The 15444-nt window shown below is 41.3% G+C and overlaps 1 protein-coding gene across 2 annotated transcripts in view; it reads left to right on the top strand.

Moving 5' to 3' along the window:
- The window catches only part of DOCK3 (dedicator of cytokinesis 3), a 505777-nt gene that overhangs the window by 407300 nt on the left and 83033 nt on the right, over positions 1 to 15444 (top strand). For both annotated transcript variants that reach the window (XM_055343227.1, XM_055343226.1), the window contains exons 15-21: positions 6406 to 6530; positions 8179 to 8341; positions 8872 to 8978; positions 9556 to 9727; positions 10102 to 10199; positions 13249 to 13332; positions 14606 to 14706. In XM_055343227.1, coding sequence (XP_055199202.1) covers positions 6406 to 6530; positions 8179 to 8341; positions 8872 to 8978; positions 9556 to 9727; positions 10102 to 10199; positions 13249 to 13332; positions 14606 to 14706 — 850 coding nt within the window. The remainder of the gene's footprint in view (positions 1 to 6405; positions 6531 to 8178; positions 8342 to 8871; positions 8979 to 9555; positions 9728 to 10101; positions 10200 to 13248; positions 13333 to 14605; positions 14707 to 15444) is intronic.

Below are 15444 nucleotides of genomic sequence, written 5' to 3'. Positions count from 1 at the left end.
CTGAGGTGATGGTAGTGCTGCTAGTTTGGGACCCCTTTTGAGAACCATGTCCTTGGGAGACTCTGCCTTAGGGAGGCTTTGTCCCTCCCTGAGTCAGACCTGGCACAGGTAGTGCTCCTCTCTGCATTGCTCCGAACTTGCCCTTAGAAGGCAGCTCTGCAGGCATGGCTTCCTTCTAGGGGACCCTCTGACTCTTGCCCTCGTGCTCGGAAATACACTCTATCCTTTGCTTTGACCCTTGATAAAAAGCGCATGCTTCATCACCGACCTGCAAGTGATGATTTTTTTTTTCTCTTTTCCTGTCTGTCTTAATTGTTCTTGTCTCTCTTTGTGCTGTCCCTTCATTCTCGCCCCTTTCTTTCTGGTGCAGAGATGAAGATAGTTGGGTGTAAGTTCCTGCTTTTGTGTGCCCTGTCTGCTTCTGCCTGCTTTGTTTCCATCTTCATTTGTCTCATGGAATGTTGTAATATTGGGTGGGGTATCATGTACATTATTAATCCTTCATCAGCCTCACTTTTTGGGGTAACTGACAAAACATAAAACAAAAGAAGGTACCAGCCCAGCCTAGAATACTATGTATTACTTTAGGTGCTCATTGAGATTTGAGGAAACTAAGAACATATTGGAATGTTTAAAAAACCTTAATAAGGGCAGCCCAGGTGGCTCAGTGGTTTAGCGCCGCCCACAGCCCAGGGTATGAGCCTGGAGACCTGGGATCGAATCCCACGTTGGGCTCCCTGCATGGAGCCTGCTTCTTCCTCTGCCTATGTCTCTGCCTCTCTTTCTCTGTGTGTGTCTTTCATGAATAAATAAATAAAATATTAAGAAAAAAAACCTTAACAAGCCCTAGGTGTATAACTACACGGAAAGATTTTTAGGAGATGCATCAGCCACTTCCACTGAAAAAAAAATGAGAGATACTTATACCAAGCTACACAGAATCACAAAGGTAGAAAGCTTTTTTTCTGCTCTGTTGGACACATCTCACACAAAAAGCAGACACACAGACACCTGACTTTTGAAAGAAAGCTCTCCTCAAAGGGAGTGATGAAAGTATTTACCACAAGTAGATTTATAGGACTGTGGTAAGTCTGGGTGTCAAATGAGGTTTTGGCAATATGTAAGGGATAGTTTAGGAATGATCACATCTGGTCCCAGAGCAGGTTGAAAGATCATCACATCCTTGACCCAAGAAAGGAATAACAACATAATGATGTCGTACTATGCCCATTCCTATCTTCCTGGTAGAGCAGAGAACATCCGTGACCTCATAACAGTACAAACCACTAGAAGTGTGACACTGAAGACATAGTTTAAAAGTAATGAACCCATCCCTCCTGGATATTCTGAAGAAGAGGTTTTTTTTGGAGAGAGAAGGTCTCTTCCTTAAAATAAGAACTACAACAAAATAAAACATCAGTCGTTTGTCTAAGTTGAATGGTTGTTAATGTCTCCATATTTCCATGATGCTGTCAGGAGACTTCACTCCTATTCTGCCAAGAGATAAAATTGGTGCCATCCTGAGCAGACTGCTGTGTCTTCTAAGAGTAGGTTAGCTCTAGTTTCACATGGTCTTAAGGGAAAGAAAGCACTATCCCTGATAACCCTATCTAGAAGTAGACAAGGTATAAATACAGTAATAAATACTAGTATCCTTGAACCCAAAGCCTCCTAAAATGTGGTGTGACTAATTTATACAGAAGGACCATGAATATGATAATCCAAACAAGTCTGAATGCCCAAACCTGTGTGGGCTGTCCTGGATCATTTCTCCTGGGATAGAATTCCAGATAGGCTGTAACCGTGTGGCCCCAAAATTCCTAGTAAAGCTGGAGTGTCTGGCAGGAGATTCTCTTGCTAACAGATGCTCTGGTGCCTGAGCCAGACTTCAGAGGTTCTGAAATTGCTAGAGTCTGCTCTCAGAAGAGAAGTGCAAACACATTGTGAGTTCAGTTTCTTCAGTGTCATACTAGGATGCTGGTCTTCAGAGGATCACACCTGGCCACTGAGGCATGCGGTTCTCTATCACTGTTGGATGCAGCTCTGTCACAGTGCTCCCAGCCCCCTAAGGTTTTTGGTAGCTGAAAAGCAGTTTCCTTTTAAGACCTCTCACTCCATAAAGACCCCAGAATGTTTCAGACCAATCCTTGGTGTAATAAAGTGGTCTTAGTTTCATTACCTTGCACCTGCCTAGCACCTGCTTGTGTAGACTTAGAAGAATCTGGATTTCTGATGTATAGTTGTAGTGTAGTGAAACTGTTCTTGACATGTAAATTCTCCCAAGCCAGGTATCAGGAAATTATAGTCCCTGGGCCAAATCCAGCCAGCAGCCTATTTTTGTACCACCTGCCAGCTAAGAATGTTTTTTCACATTTTAAAAGGGTTGTGAAAGCGACATGTAACAGAGACCTATGTGAACCAAAGAACCTAAAATATGTACTACCTGTCTCCTTACAGAAAAAGTCTGCCAATCTCTGCCTACCCTTCTTAAGTCTCTAGTCTCCTGGCATGCAGCTGTACCATCAGCTGGCATTGGCTACTCTGGGAGACTGTGAAAAGGAAGAGACAATATATTCTGAGGCCCTCTGACTAGAACAACTTCATTCATTCATTTTTCCATTCAAGAAACTGTTGCATGTCAGCTGAGAACTAAGCACTCAGAGATACAAGGCGTTGCTGATGCCATTACAAAAACTCGGCTAACCTCAGGAAGCAGAGGTCATATAATACAGGGAGGCAGAGCCACCCTCAATGATGCCGACTCCCACACTGTACAGAGAAACCTCCCCTTCCCAGAACACTTTCAGCATTTCTCTGTGCTGCCTAAGACCTGCCTAGCCCCGCACACCCAGTCAGATCTCATAAGCATCTTCCCAGCAAACCCCATGGCATTAAACTATGGTCCCCTGGCTTTAAACCCTGGAGAGCATCAGAATCACCTGGTGATGTTGTTAGTTCGTTTAATGTACGTACACAAACTCCACCCAAGACCAACTGGAATCTCAAGGGGTAGATGCTAGAAATATAGTTTTAATAAGCTCCCTAGGTGGTTAGAATACAGCCAGCCACCCAGTGGTCTGCAAACTAATATCACAAATCACTGCTCAGGCCTTCTCTTTCCCATCCTCATTGTAATTTGCCTGTCCTCAAACCTCTCATAATATTTCCTTGCAATTGATGCTAAAATTTACAGGAGCCTCCTGGAGACAGTGCCTTAATCCAAATGCATGATTCCACTGGTAGGCTTTGTGAACATATAACATGTAACAGGGACAGCTGAAGATCAGGGAACCTAGGAGGCTATTGATAAGGCAGGGCTAGGTCATTAAATCTTGAGGGCTTTCACATTGACGTTTCTTAGGTTTTCTCCTAGTTCCAGGAGAATTAGTGGAGAGCTCTATTTAAATGATCCCCCAGAGAGCTTTTGACAAGAAAGCCCCAGCAACATTAACTATCACAGTTCTTGAAATTGAGGCCATAATTTGCAAAATTGCAACCCATAAAGCAGGCTAATATCCATTCTGCTGAGAATAGCCCCAGTCTTAGGCAAGTCTGTTCTCCAAATAAAGAGCAGCAAAAAATCTGATGAAATCAAGCTGCTTCAGTCTGTAACTCAGAGGGTATGTTTACTTCTATTGATAAATTTTCTCAGCAAGATACCACTAAAGGCATTCTAGAAAATTTAAAAAGAATGAAAACTGTAGGAATATCTAGCTCAGCTCTTTCCTATGAAATTGACATTTTGATTTAAAATGCCTTGGAGGAGCTGCCCAGCAACCATGGGCTCACCCTATAAAATCAACACAGACCAAATTCTGTCATCAGTCTCCAAGATAATACTTTCTTTTGCATGAGTATTCTATATCACATATTGTTAGGAAACATTTAAATGTTTCATTTGAAGGACACATTTATTTATAGCTAACTTTTGTATAGAGTCACAGAAATTTAAAATGTTTGTACAAGCTAGAATACTATTACCAAGAGCTAGTATCTACTTTTACAAGTCATGTGTATTATCTTGAATAATTTCTAGAGAGTGCTGGTTGCCTGGGTGGCTCAGAGGTTTAGCACCTGCCTTTGGCCCAGGGTGTAATCCTGGAGTACCGGGATCGAGTCCCACATCAGGCTCCCTGCATGGGGCTTGCTGTGTCTCTGCCTTTCTCTCTCTCTCTCTCTCTCTCTCTCTCTCTGTGTGTCTCTCATGAATAAATAAATAAAATCTTCAGGAAAAAAAAGGGTAGTAGTTAAACAAAGCACCTATTCTTTAGATTAGATATTAAAATTCTCCGAACTATTTACTTTGTGCCAAAACAGCCTAGAATTTTAATAATTACTTAAATTCCATAGAAAGGCTAATGTGTAACTAAAAGACATCAAAAGAAAGTTCTAAAATGTATGTTTTGGTTATTAAAAATTCAAGGTATAACCAACTCTTATTTATCCCATTATAATAGCAATAACCTACAGTAAAGTTCCCATTTAATTTTGATTTTTACTTTCAGTACTGGTTTTACTCAGCTTCTGCCCATATAGTAGCAAACTGATGGATTTGAATTTCCCTTCTGTTTTCCTTTCCTACCCTTCCTGCACACCTGAGTGCTGTTTTCATGATATACTAGGAAGGCCCAAGCAGAGATGCCCAAAGGAGGCAGATTAAAGTGCAGACTCAGGAGAATTCAAAGTAGAGGCTCTCCTCACCCCAGGGGAGAAGTCTGTGTAAACTGCAAAGGAGAGACACCCTCTAGGGTGTCCTACCTATCCAGCAGTTAGTTGTATTTGTATGTGATTTCCAGAATGTATTTTCCTTTCCCTTCATGGTAGCCTCAGGGCTATTTGGGAAACATGATGTTTTTCACATATTAGAGAAAGTTCTCTGGGCTGTCAGAGAATAATTAATTGCTTCTTATGGGCTGCTCTTCTCCACTAGAGCGGAAATATTTTAAGAGCTTCATTATGCAACCAAATAACTATGGCTGCGTTCCTGGTATAGTAAGATGACCTGAAGAATAGAATGTCTGGTCATGAAGAACTCAAAACCCAGGTATATGCCAGTCCTAGTCTGTCATGTTTCATTCATAAGAGACATTGAGACACTTCCACAATCAGAGAGGTGGTCTGTACGGAAAAGGAGCCATCATCATGTACCAGAAAGACACTTGCTAACCAAAAACAATACCTGTATGCCATTGTGATTCCAAGTAATAAACATTTTTAGATATGCCAGGTTTGCTAAGAACTGAGGTAGAAAAAAATACTCTGAATTGACTTGCTTTGCAAGTTAATCATTCCATCACCTCTCAATTGAATTCTTCAGACTAACACATCTTCACTTTGGCCTTGTGTGTTTTCCTTTGCCATTTTTTCTTCAAAGATTTTTTCCCAGAGACTTTACTACATTTTTTTTCTGAAATTCAAAAGCCCTTTAGAATATGTGAATAAAACTGGTCATGTTACAAATTTAGAAGCTTAGAGCAGGCAAATGAGCTCTTCTTATATCTGAACAGACAATCCCATTCCCCTAAAAAAGGCAGATATGGTCACTTCTTAGGTCATTTCAGTTTGCAGTTTGAGCTTCTCCTGAACAGTCTTTAGCAACAGATATTGCCAAAGTGGGCAGGAGTCAGAGCACAGGGTAGCAGGGAGAGCAACAACAGATTGTCACCCCAGTGCTTTAGCACCTGTGACTCTGGAGTCACCTGTTCCCAGAGCACTTGCAACACAAAGAAGAAAAAAAATGACAGCCCAGGGACCTGGGTCTGGCACTCTTCAAGGGACAGGATTTGGATCTAAGCCTCCAGAAGGAAAAACTAGTGTATCCTCTGTACATAACTAATGAATTATTAAACACTACATCTGAAACTAATGATGTACTCTGTGTTGGCTAATTGAATTTAAGTAAATTTTTAAAAAAGGAAGACTCAGAAGGGTTACGAGTCGAAAAAAGAAAACCCATAAAAAGGGAGCTACTTTTTAATTTATTTTGGAGGGAAAGGAGGAGGGATTAGTAGTTAAAGCATATAGACATGATAAAAATAGGTGTTATTCCTTTATATTCTAAAGTCTTTCCCCTTTGGAAGGCTTAGATTTCAGCTATTCTCCTAGAGGGTTGAGAGACTGAGCAGTCATCTATGATAAAGGAAAAGATTCTCCACCCCACCTTTTCCCACCCTGGACAAGGTGTGGTGAACACCTTTAGAATCCAGACTTAGAGCACACATGTCCAACTAACCAACCTGAGTACTGCTGCACTGATATGGGTAGACTGTCCACTCTTATTAACCAAGCCTGCAATGCCCTGAGCACCCACCTGAACCCTGGAGGACCCAAATGCTAGCCTGGTCCATACACAAGGGGCAGTATGGCTTCTGTGGTTGTGAAGAAATGGCATTTCTTTCCCTGTAGGCGATATCCGCAATGACCTGTACCTAACCTTGGAGAAGGGAGATTTCGAGAGAGGGGGAAAGAGTGTACAAAAGAATATTGAAGTGACCATGTATGTGCTTTACGCAGATGGCGAAATACTGAAGGTAAGATTTGCCAGTCAGTTTGGAATGGAGGCTTATCCTGTAATAATTCTAGCAAGTCTATGGACTTTGTCCAAAGACCCATTCTCTTCATGCAGACTGCACTCACATCACTGCATATGCATTCTTCTCTGCCTTTTCTTTTCTTCAAGGAAACTCTACAGTATGCTTTGATAATGACTTCCAGTATCAGACAACCTGTTTAGAAACTCTTCCTTGTGTCTTACCTCAATCCTTCCTGCTCCAATTTAGACCTGTTCCCTCTAGTTCTGTCCTACATGTTCCTCTTTATGCCATTCTGTCTAGCATCAAGCTGCCTACTTTTGGTAACTGTTGTTAGGTCCCACTCTTTTTGTTCCTTAAGCTAATAAAGCTACATTTGCTCTTTGGTCAATTGTGGGACTTAGGCACTCATTTGCTGGTACCAAGTAATATGACAAGGAATAGCAGAGTCAGGCTCTAAAAGATTATTTCCAACCAATGCCAATATAAAGTGCAAGTATATTTTCTGTCATTCTTCATTCAAAGTGAAGTCCTGGAATGTTGTTTTTCCATGGTTGGTATGTCATGGGGAAGTCCCTGACAAACAACAAGGCATCATTTGCATAGTACTTGATAGAAGGCACATTACTCTTTTACAGATCTTACTCCTGTATGTTGACAATAGCCTTGTGAAGTAGGCAGAACAGGAATGATCATCCACATTTTGTGGAAGAAAAAAGGTAAAAGTAGTCAAAATCATCTGGAAAGTTTCTTTCCAAACTGGAAAGAAATAGAGGAGAATGTTTAATTGGTGATAGAAACAATGATTTCTGTTTCATTTTAAAAACTCACCTCAAGGAAATAAATTTAAAAGAAGAGTGCCTGGCTGGCTCAGTTGGAAGAGCATTTGACTCATGATCTCAGGATCTTGGGTCAAGCCCCATGTTGGGTGTAGAGATTACTAAAAAAAAAAAAAAAAAAATTAAAAAAACCTACCTCAAGGCCTAAGGCACATCCTTTGTTTCATTGTTTGCATGGATAATGCCAAGGTCAGCAGAGCTGTCAGCTACTCATACCACCCATGTGCAGATAGGGAGCTGCTCCTGATAGTGTTGCCTGCAACTGCCTGTCTTCCAGGAATATGGGACTACATCTTCATGGCAATATTCGGAAACGGGGCCAAGTTAAATCTGGTCTGCCTTATCTATATCCAAGGACAGTCAGCCAAGGGCAACCTAAAATGCCAGTGCAACATTGGGGTAAGGAAGATTAGAAAACAAGGTCTTTTCACTTTATATATTAATTAATTTTCTGATCAGGTGAAGTGCATGTATGGCTGATTTCTCCTGTGGACTCCTTGCTTCCTTTCTTAATGAGGATGAAGAGCCTTTCTTAGTGGTTTAGGTACCTTCTTCAGCTTATTGATTTGTGTGTGTGGTTACTTCCACCCCAAGGAAAAGAAGGAGCATTGTTGACTGCTGATTCTTTATGCCATCTACACAGTTGTTTCCAAAAGTATTTAATTTAAGTCAAATGAATTTTCTCATCTTGTAGATTTGGCCTGGTGGGAAAATAAGACCTGGACAAAGAAGAAAGTGTTCTAGTGCCACAGAGAAATCCAGGGTCTTCCTCTGGGAGGATGACACTTTATTTTGCTTCTCTCTTTCAGGATTGCATAAGCTTGGGTTCAGGAGAGCCAAATAGGAGTTCCTACCACTCCTTTGTCCTCTACCACAGTAATAGTCCTCGCTGGGGAGAAATTATCAAATTGCCCATCCCCATTGACCGGTTCCGGGGCTCCCACCTGCGCTTCGAGTTCAGACATTGTTCCAGTGAGTGAGACTTCTCTCCACATTCCTTGGAGGATATGAATGTTCTATTGTCTCAGAGCTCTTTCCTCAGAAAGAGAATTCAGAGGGTTCTTATTATTGGGACAAGAAAATGAGGAGTTCCAAATAAATGGGTCCTCAGGGATGGGCTGTCATCAGAGGCTGTTGTTGAGATGGTTATTCAAACCGTGGCACCTGGTACTGGCCCTTCCTAGTGTCTGACCGAGACACTGAATAATTACCAGTGTCATTCTCCTTTGGGTATTTCCTTTCTACATATTAAACTGCTTCTTAAAGAGCCTCTGGTTTATCAAGCCCAGCAATCTAGTTTCTATTTGGGTCTAGGTAGCCTGTGTACCTTGGGATATAAATGGAAATTCAGTCCAGTACATCAGTCCTGCAGTCAGGTAGCTACCTAATTAATGAAAGCAAGGGAAGAAAAAGTAAAGAATGTAGGTGATAAGCACCAGGGTAATTTCTGTTAAAAAGCAGTGTGAGGGGTAAAAATAACTAACACTTAGCTCTGGTTGCAGCAAAGGACAAAGGGGAAAAGAAACTCTTTGGCTTTGCATTCTCACCCCTGATGCGGGATGATGGCACCACTCTCTCAGATGACATCCATGAGCTCTATGTGTACAAGGTATGGAGCCTGGCTGTCTTTTACCTCAACCCTCACACCCCTGAGACAACTCTCACACCTAGTTCTCAGCTAGGTGGTTTTCAGTGGGCAGGACAAAGGATCCAAGGTAATGCCCTGGTGGATGACAGCAGGACAACTGTGGACAGGCTTTTGTTTTCCAGCCACAGTGACCTTCCTTCCACAAGTAATGTCAGCAGTCCCTTTGTTTCCCACCTCCCACTTCACAAGTAATAGAAGTCTGTTACCAACTCCTCTGTGCCATTGTGGCCTTGGCTCAAACATTCAGAGACCTGCCATTTGAGATCATGGTTCTGTCAGCTGTTGCAACACAGCTGCCACCCAAAGTTGCCTGCACACCAGGTGGAAGCCACCTGCCCCAACATGTTCTCTTTAAAAGGCATGTGAGCCATTCTGGGGAGTTTCCAAACAGAAATCACTCTTCTAAGGGGACCTGAGGCCCAAGATCTAGTCTCAGGAAGATGAGAGCAAACATCAACATCAAAAAATCTCCTGCAACCTGATTTTTAAACATGGCATGGTTCAGAAAACATTCTTTGTTCTCTACCTTTGCCTGTAGTGTGATGAGAATAGTACCTTTAACAACCATGCTCTGTACCTGGGCTTGCCCTGCTGCAAAGAGGACTACAATGGCTGCCCTAACATCCCCTCCAGCCTCATCTTCCAGCGCAGCACCAAAGAGTCTTTCTTCATTTCCACGCAGCTCTCCTCCACCAAACTCACCCAGAATGGTAGGTGATGGGATCTGCAGGGTACTGCCCTCCCTGTCCTCAGTGGCTGGTTTCATACTGCTGATGCATACTAAGGGAGACAGAAATTCATTGCTTTTTCATGCCACAGTGAGGGCATTCTTTTCACCTGAAGTTGGAGGAACCACTTGGCAATAACAGCCTTTAAGATTTCCCGTGGTTTTAGCAGCTCTGGAGTATACCTCTAGACTTCACGGATGTGCCTTTGGCCTTAACATCAGCACTAAAGAGATTTGTTTTAATGCTTGTGGCTATTTCTCTTCCTCTAGATTCCGCCTGTCCTTGGCAGGGAGAGACTGGGTTTTGCTTGCCCTTGGTATAGCCAGTGTTCACCATCTTTTGCACTTGCTTTTTAGTGGACCTCCTCGCTCTGCTGAAATGGAAGGCTTTTCCAGACCGGATCATGGACATCCTAGGGCGACTGCGGCATGTCAGTGGGGAAGAAATTGTTAAGGTATGGCTTTCTGAAATTCATACATGCTGCCTGAGCAAGAAGCTGGGCAGAAGGTCTTTACTTCCCCTTGATTTCTACCAGTACCCCTCTAAGACCACTTCTTGAAATATAATCAGATGAGTAGAAATAAAGTTGTTTTTCCTTTTTGTTACTGTTGTTAGCTTCCCTTTTTAGAGGTATCACATTGGGCTCATACCTCTTAGAAACTATATTTAGGTTATAAATTCTATTTTCTGACTCATTTTTCTCCCTAGAAAGCAAAACAATAATTAGAGGGTAGTGGTCAAACCATCCTCTCAGAAACACACCCAGTGCTTTGTGTTGTCTCCTCTCCCTTCTTTAGGTCTCTCTCATTTTCCTTATTTGTAACCCTTTTACCACAAACCTAGCCTGAAGTCTTTTCTGACTCTGCTCATTTGATTATATAGGAGAACTCAAAATACTCTCCATTAACCTAGAGCTGCTGATTTTGCCCAGTCTCTCAGTCTATACCAGGGATCCTTCCCTACTCCCTGCCTCAACTGCTTTCTCTCTCCTCAACTCTTTCTCTTGTGACATTTCCCATCTAATGACCTGAGCAGGCTGACAACAATACTACCAGTCCTCAGTTGTCTTCCATAGGGCTTCTCTGCATTGTACAAAGTGTTTGCCCACCTGGTTTTAGCACAAGAAAACCCCGAAGTACCTCCTGATGCTGTAAGGCCTGCAGGTGGATTCTACACGATGGACTGAACTCTGCTGAGGAAAATGGAGGTGCTTTTGATGATCAGCAAGAGCAGTGGAATGTAGGATAGAGACTAAATCTCAGAAGGCACCTTGTCCATCAATGAGCATTCTTAGTTCTGTCATTGTAATTACCAAATCAACACAGATATCCTGCCAAAACTTTAATTTTACAGCTCCATTGACTCAGTAACATACATGATGTCTCCCAATGAGAAACAGTTTTAAAGTCTGTGTATTTTTATAAAGTCTTGTCTGAATTTTGTTTTTGTCAATTAATCATAGTATCATCGATTTTTAAAAACTTTTTTTTTATTTATGATAGTCACAGAGAGAGAGAGAGAGAGAGAGAGAGAGGCAGAGACAAAGAACTCTTAAACAAGCTAATACTAGTTTTGTTTTGTTTAGAGAGGAAGGGAGAGAGGGAAGGAGGGAGGAAAGGAGAGAATCTTAAGCAGGCTCCACGCCCAGCACAGAGCCTGACTTGGGCTCAGTCTTACAACCCTGAGATCATGACGCTGAGATCATGACCTGAGTTGAAATCAAGAGTTGGGTGTTTAGGGGCACCTGGGTGGCTCAGATGGTTGAGCGTCTGCCTTCAACTTAGGTCATGATCCTAGGGTCCTGGAATCAAGCCCCAAGGCTCCCTACTCAGTGGGGAGCCTGCTTCTATCTCTCCTTCTGCCCTTCCTTGCTCATGCTCTCTCTCTCTCTCTCTCTCTCTCTACTCTCTCTCTCAAATAAATAAAATCTTTAAAAAAAAAAAGTTGAGCACTTAATCAACTAAGCCACCCAGGTGCTCCTGCTAATACTAGTTTTTGAAACTAAAAATCAGTTTATCTTCAGGGCATTTTTTCTTCTAAATATTAAAAATATTAATTAGTAAACAAAAATGTATTTAAAAACTCTGTAATCTTTTTAAGGCTGAGTTGTTTTATTCCTGATAAGAGAATATCCTATCAGCATATCTGGTTTTAGCATCAATAATTGATTTCAAGCCACCAGAAGAGGATGAAAAGAATCTGCTAGAATTAAAAAAAATTTTTTTGACTTTTTTTTAGAATATTTCAAGCATACACAAAAGTAAAATAGTATAAAGAACCCTATGTGTACCTATCACCTAGATGATCAACAATCATTATCCTGTGGCCAGTCCTGCCCATCAGCACCCCCATCCACACCTACCACATTAGACATTGCTATAAAATAAACTGTAAACATAGTATCATTCAATTGCCTTTTGACTGACAGAATGTTAGATTTGACTTTTAAAGACTGCCAATATCCGTGAGTATTCATCCTTTCCATGGATTTTGCATCTCAGAAAGAAAAAGGCATATGTTAGAAATAAAACAAAACCAAAATGGTGCTTCCAGATCTTTTACCCTTGTTGATAGCCCTCATCAGCAGCTTCTTCTCTTCTCCCAGAATACTGATTTCTAGACCAAAACATGGTTTCTGTACTTAAGGCCTACTTGCCACACCCTTGTACAAGTGTCCTCTATCGAGTTAGGCTACAGTAGAGAGTAAGGAACTCCTGCACTCTCTGGGGTCCTGGGAAAGTGAGCTCTTTTTCTCAAAATTAATTTGGCATCAGAATCACTTACAATTGTCTTTGTTTCAAAATTATAATCTAACAATGGAATATTACTCAGCCATTAGAAACGACAAATACCCACCATTTGCTTCAACGTGGATGGAACTGGAGGGTATTATGCTGAGTGAAGTAAGTCAATCGAAGAAGGACAGTGTATGTTCTCATTCATTTGGGGAATATAAATAATAGTGAAAGGAAATATAAGGGAAGGGAGAGGAAATGTGTGGGAAATATCAGAAAGGGAGACAGAACATAAAGACTCCTAACTCTGGAAAACAAACTAGGGTGGTGGAAGGGGAGGAGGGCGGGGGGTGGGGGTGAGTGGGTGACGGGCACTGAGGGGGACACTTGACGGGATAAGCACTGGGTGTTATTCTGTATGTTGGTAAATTGAACACCAATAAAAAATTAATTTATAAAAAAAATTATAATCTACATGGATGTCCTGTGTTTTTTAGGTAACTGCTCTTAGAAGTTTAGCACTTACCCAGGAGAAAGAGCCTCTGAAAATCTCTCTCAGGACCTTTGGGCTGTATGCAAACACCCTGAGTCCACCTAGTTATCCTTTAGCTAGGTAGACGTTAGGATACTCATTTATTTTTAAACAGTGATTTGAGATTTTGGGAGATTTTTGAGTTTGTTTATTGGAAGATAAATTCATTGGTGTATGGAAGTTTGACTATGTGTACTAGGTCCTAACACTTGAGCCCCCTGATTTTTATGTTACAGTTTCTGCAAGACATCTTAGATACACTCTTTGTGATTTTGGATGATAATACAGAGAAATATGGCCTGTTGGTGTTTCAGTCTTTGGTAAGTTCTCATCCTTCCTGACTTTCTTTCTTTTTTTTTTAATTTTTTTTTATTTATTTATGATAGTCATACAGAGAGAGAGAGAGGCAGAGACACAGGCGGAGGGAGAAGCAGGCTCCATGCACCGGGAGCCTGACGTGGGATTCGATCCTGGGTCTCCAGGATTGCGCCCTGGGCCAAAGCCAGGCGCCAAACCGCTGCGCCACCCAGGGATCCCTCCTTCCTGACTTTCATTCTTATTAATTATTTCTGTCAAATGTTTTTAAAAATCCAAGGGAAACAATTTATAGAATGAGTCAACACAAGATACAGAAGTTTCTAGTTGAAAAGTGTCACCTAAGGAAGACCACCCAAACAACTTACCAGGCAGATCCCTACAGTATCGGATCTGAAGAATTGAGCCTGGTCTGGTCCATGCCTCAACTTTGCAGTTCGGATACTCAGTCTCATCATTTTTGCAGAGCTGCCTAACCTCTGAAATAGAGACCTATAAAAACAGAATGCTCAGAGACTAAGATAGGAAACCAGATGGCTTGTTCTTTCACCTACACAGGAGGATATAACCACCAAGAAAAGCAGAGACTCACCTGCTCTGGTCTGAGCATCACACTGTCTCCCTGTGTGCAGTTGTTTGGAAACTGGAGTCTCCAAAGGTTGCTTAGTGAGAATGGGCAGTGATTTGAATGTTCTGTGCATTTAGCTTAATATATCCAGTTCCATAGAAGTGCTGTCCATTCAAAGGGAACCACATACTCTAAGTCTACTTGATAGATGAGAAGAAGTGTGAGTTAAAATGACTCTTGCATAGCTTGCCCCTTTGACTTTTCTTCTTCCTTGCTCTCCTGGCCTGCCAGCCCCATTTCTGAAGATCACAGCCTCTCATAGGCTGAGCTAGATCAGAGGAAAAAAAATTTTTTTCCCTCTCTTTTCTAAGTTTTTTGAGACACCTTAGTATTTATGCCACCTTACATAGGTACTGTTTTGCTTTTTCCTAATCTGTATTGCACCACCCAACATTATTGAGAAGAGAGAGACTTATAGTAACACTAGAACAGACAGATAAGCCCCAAGTCTGAATTCAGAGATTGGGGGCCATAGGAATAGAAGAGACAAGACAGAAATACAGACCCAGAATAGAAATCTTACATTCCCATGGGGAACACTAGAGAAAATACCGACAGTTTGTCATTCTTTAGAGAAACATGAGTTCTGTTTTCTGCTGGAGAGAAGTCCAAGGCCTTCAGTGAACCCTGGTACCCTTCATGTCCTCCAGGTATTCATCATCAACCTGCTCAGAGACATTAAGTATTTCCACTTCCGGCCTGTAATGGACACATACATCCAGAAGCACTTTGCTGGAGCCCTGGCATACAAGTAAGTTCATTTAGCATTAGGACTTGTGTTTGGATAGAAGGACAAGCTTAAAAAAAGCTCAGTGACAACCACCATTCATTCAGCTGACCTTTTTTTAAATTAATTTTTTTCTAATTGTGGTAAAATATATATACTATAAAATATTCTATTTTTAAGTGTACATAGTGCACATAGAATATAAAATAACTATTTTAAAGTATATAGCTTAGTGACATTGAGTATGTTCACATTGTTGTACAACAGCCATCTCCAGAACTTTTTTCATCTTCCAAAACTGAAACTCTGTACCAATTAAATATTAACTCTCCATCACCTCTCCCCCTGCCCCTGGGCAGCCACCATTATATTTTCTATCTCTGAATGTGCCTATTCTGGATACATCATGTCAATTGAATAATACAATACTTACCTATTCGTATCTGGCTTATTTCACTTACTACACTGTCTTCAAGGTTCATTCATGTTGTAGCATGTGTCAGAATTTCCTTCCTTTTAAAGTCTGAATAATGTTCTATTGTGCATATATACCACATTTTGTTTATCCACTTATCCATTGATAAATAACTTGGGTTGCTCTTGCCTTTTAGTTGTGAATAATGCTGCTGTGAACATGGGTATACAAATATATCTTCAAGACCCTGCTTTCATTTCTTTTGGACATATACCAGGAGTGGGATCATGAGTTTGTTAGTTAGATAGTTCTACTTTTTTAATTTTTAGGAACGACCATACTAGTTT

Source organism: Nyctereutes procyonoides, unplaced genomic scaffold, assembly GCF_905146905.1.
Source record: "Nyctereutes procyonoides isolate TBG_1078 unplaced genomic scaffold, NYPRO_anot_genome, whole genome shotgun sequence".
NCBI classification, from domain to species: domain Eukaryota; kingdom Metazoa; phylum Chordata; class Mammalia; order Carnivora; family Canidae; genus Nyctereutes; species Nyctereutes procyonoides.
This window is presented reverse-complemented; position numbering and strand designations above follow the sequence as displayed.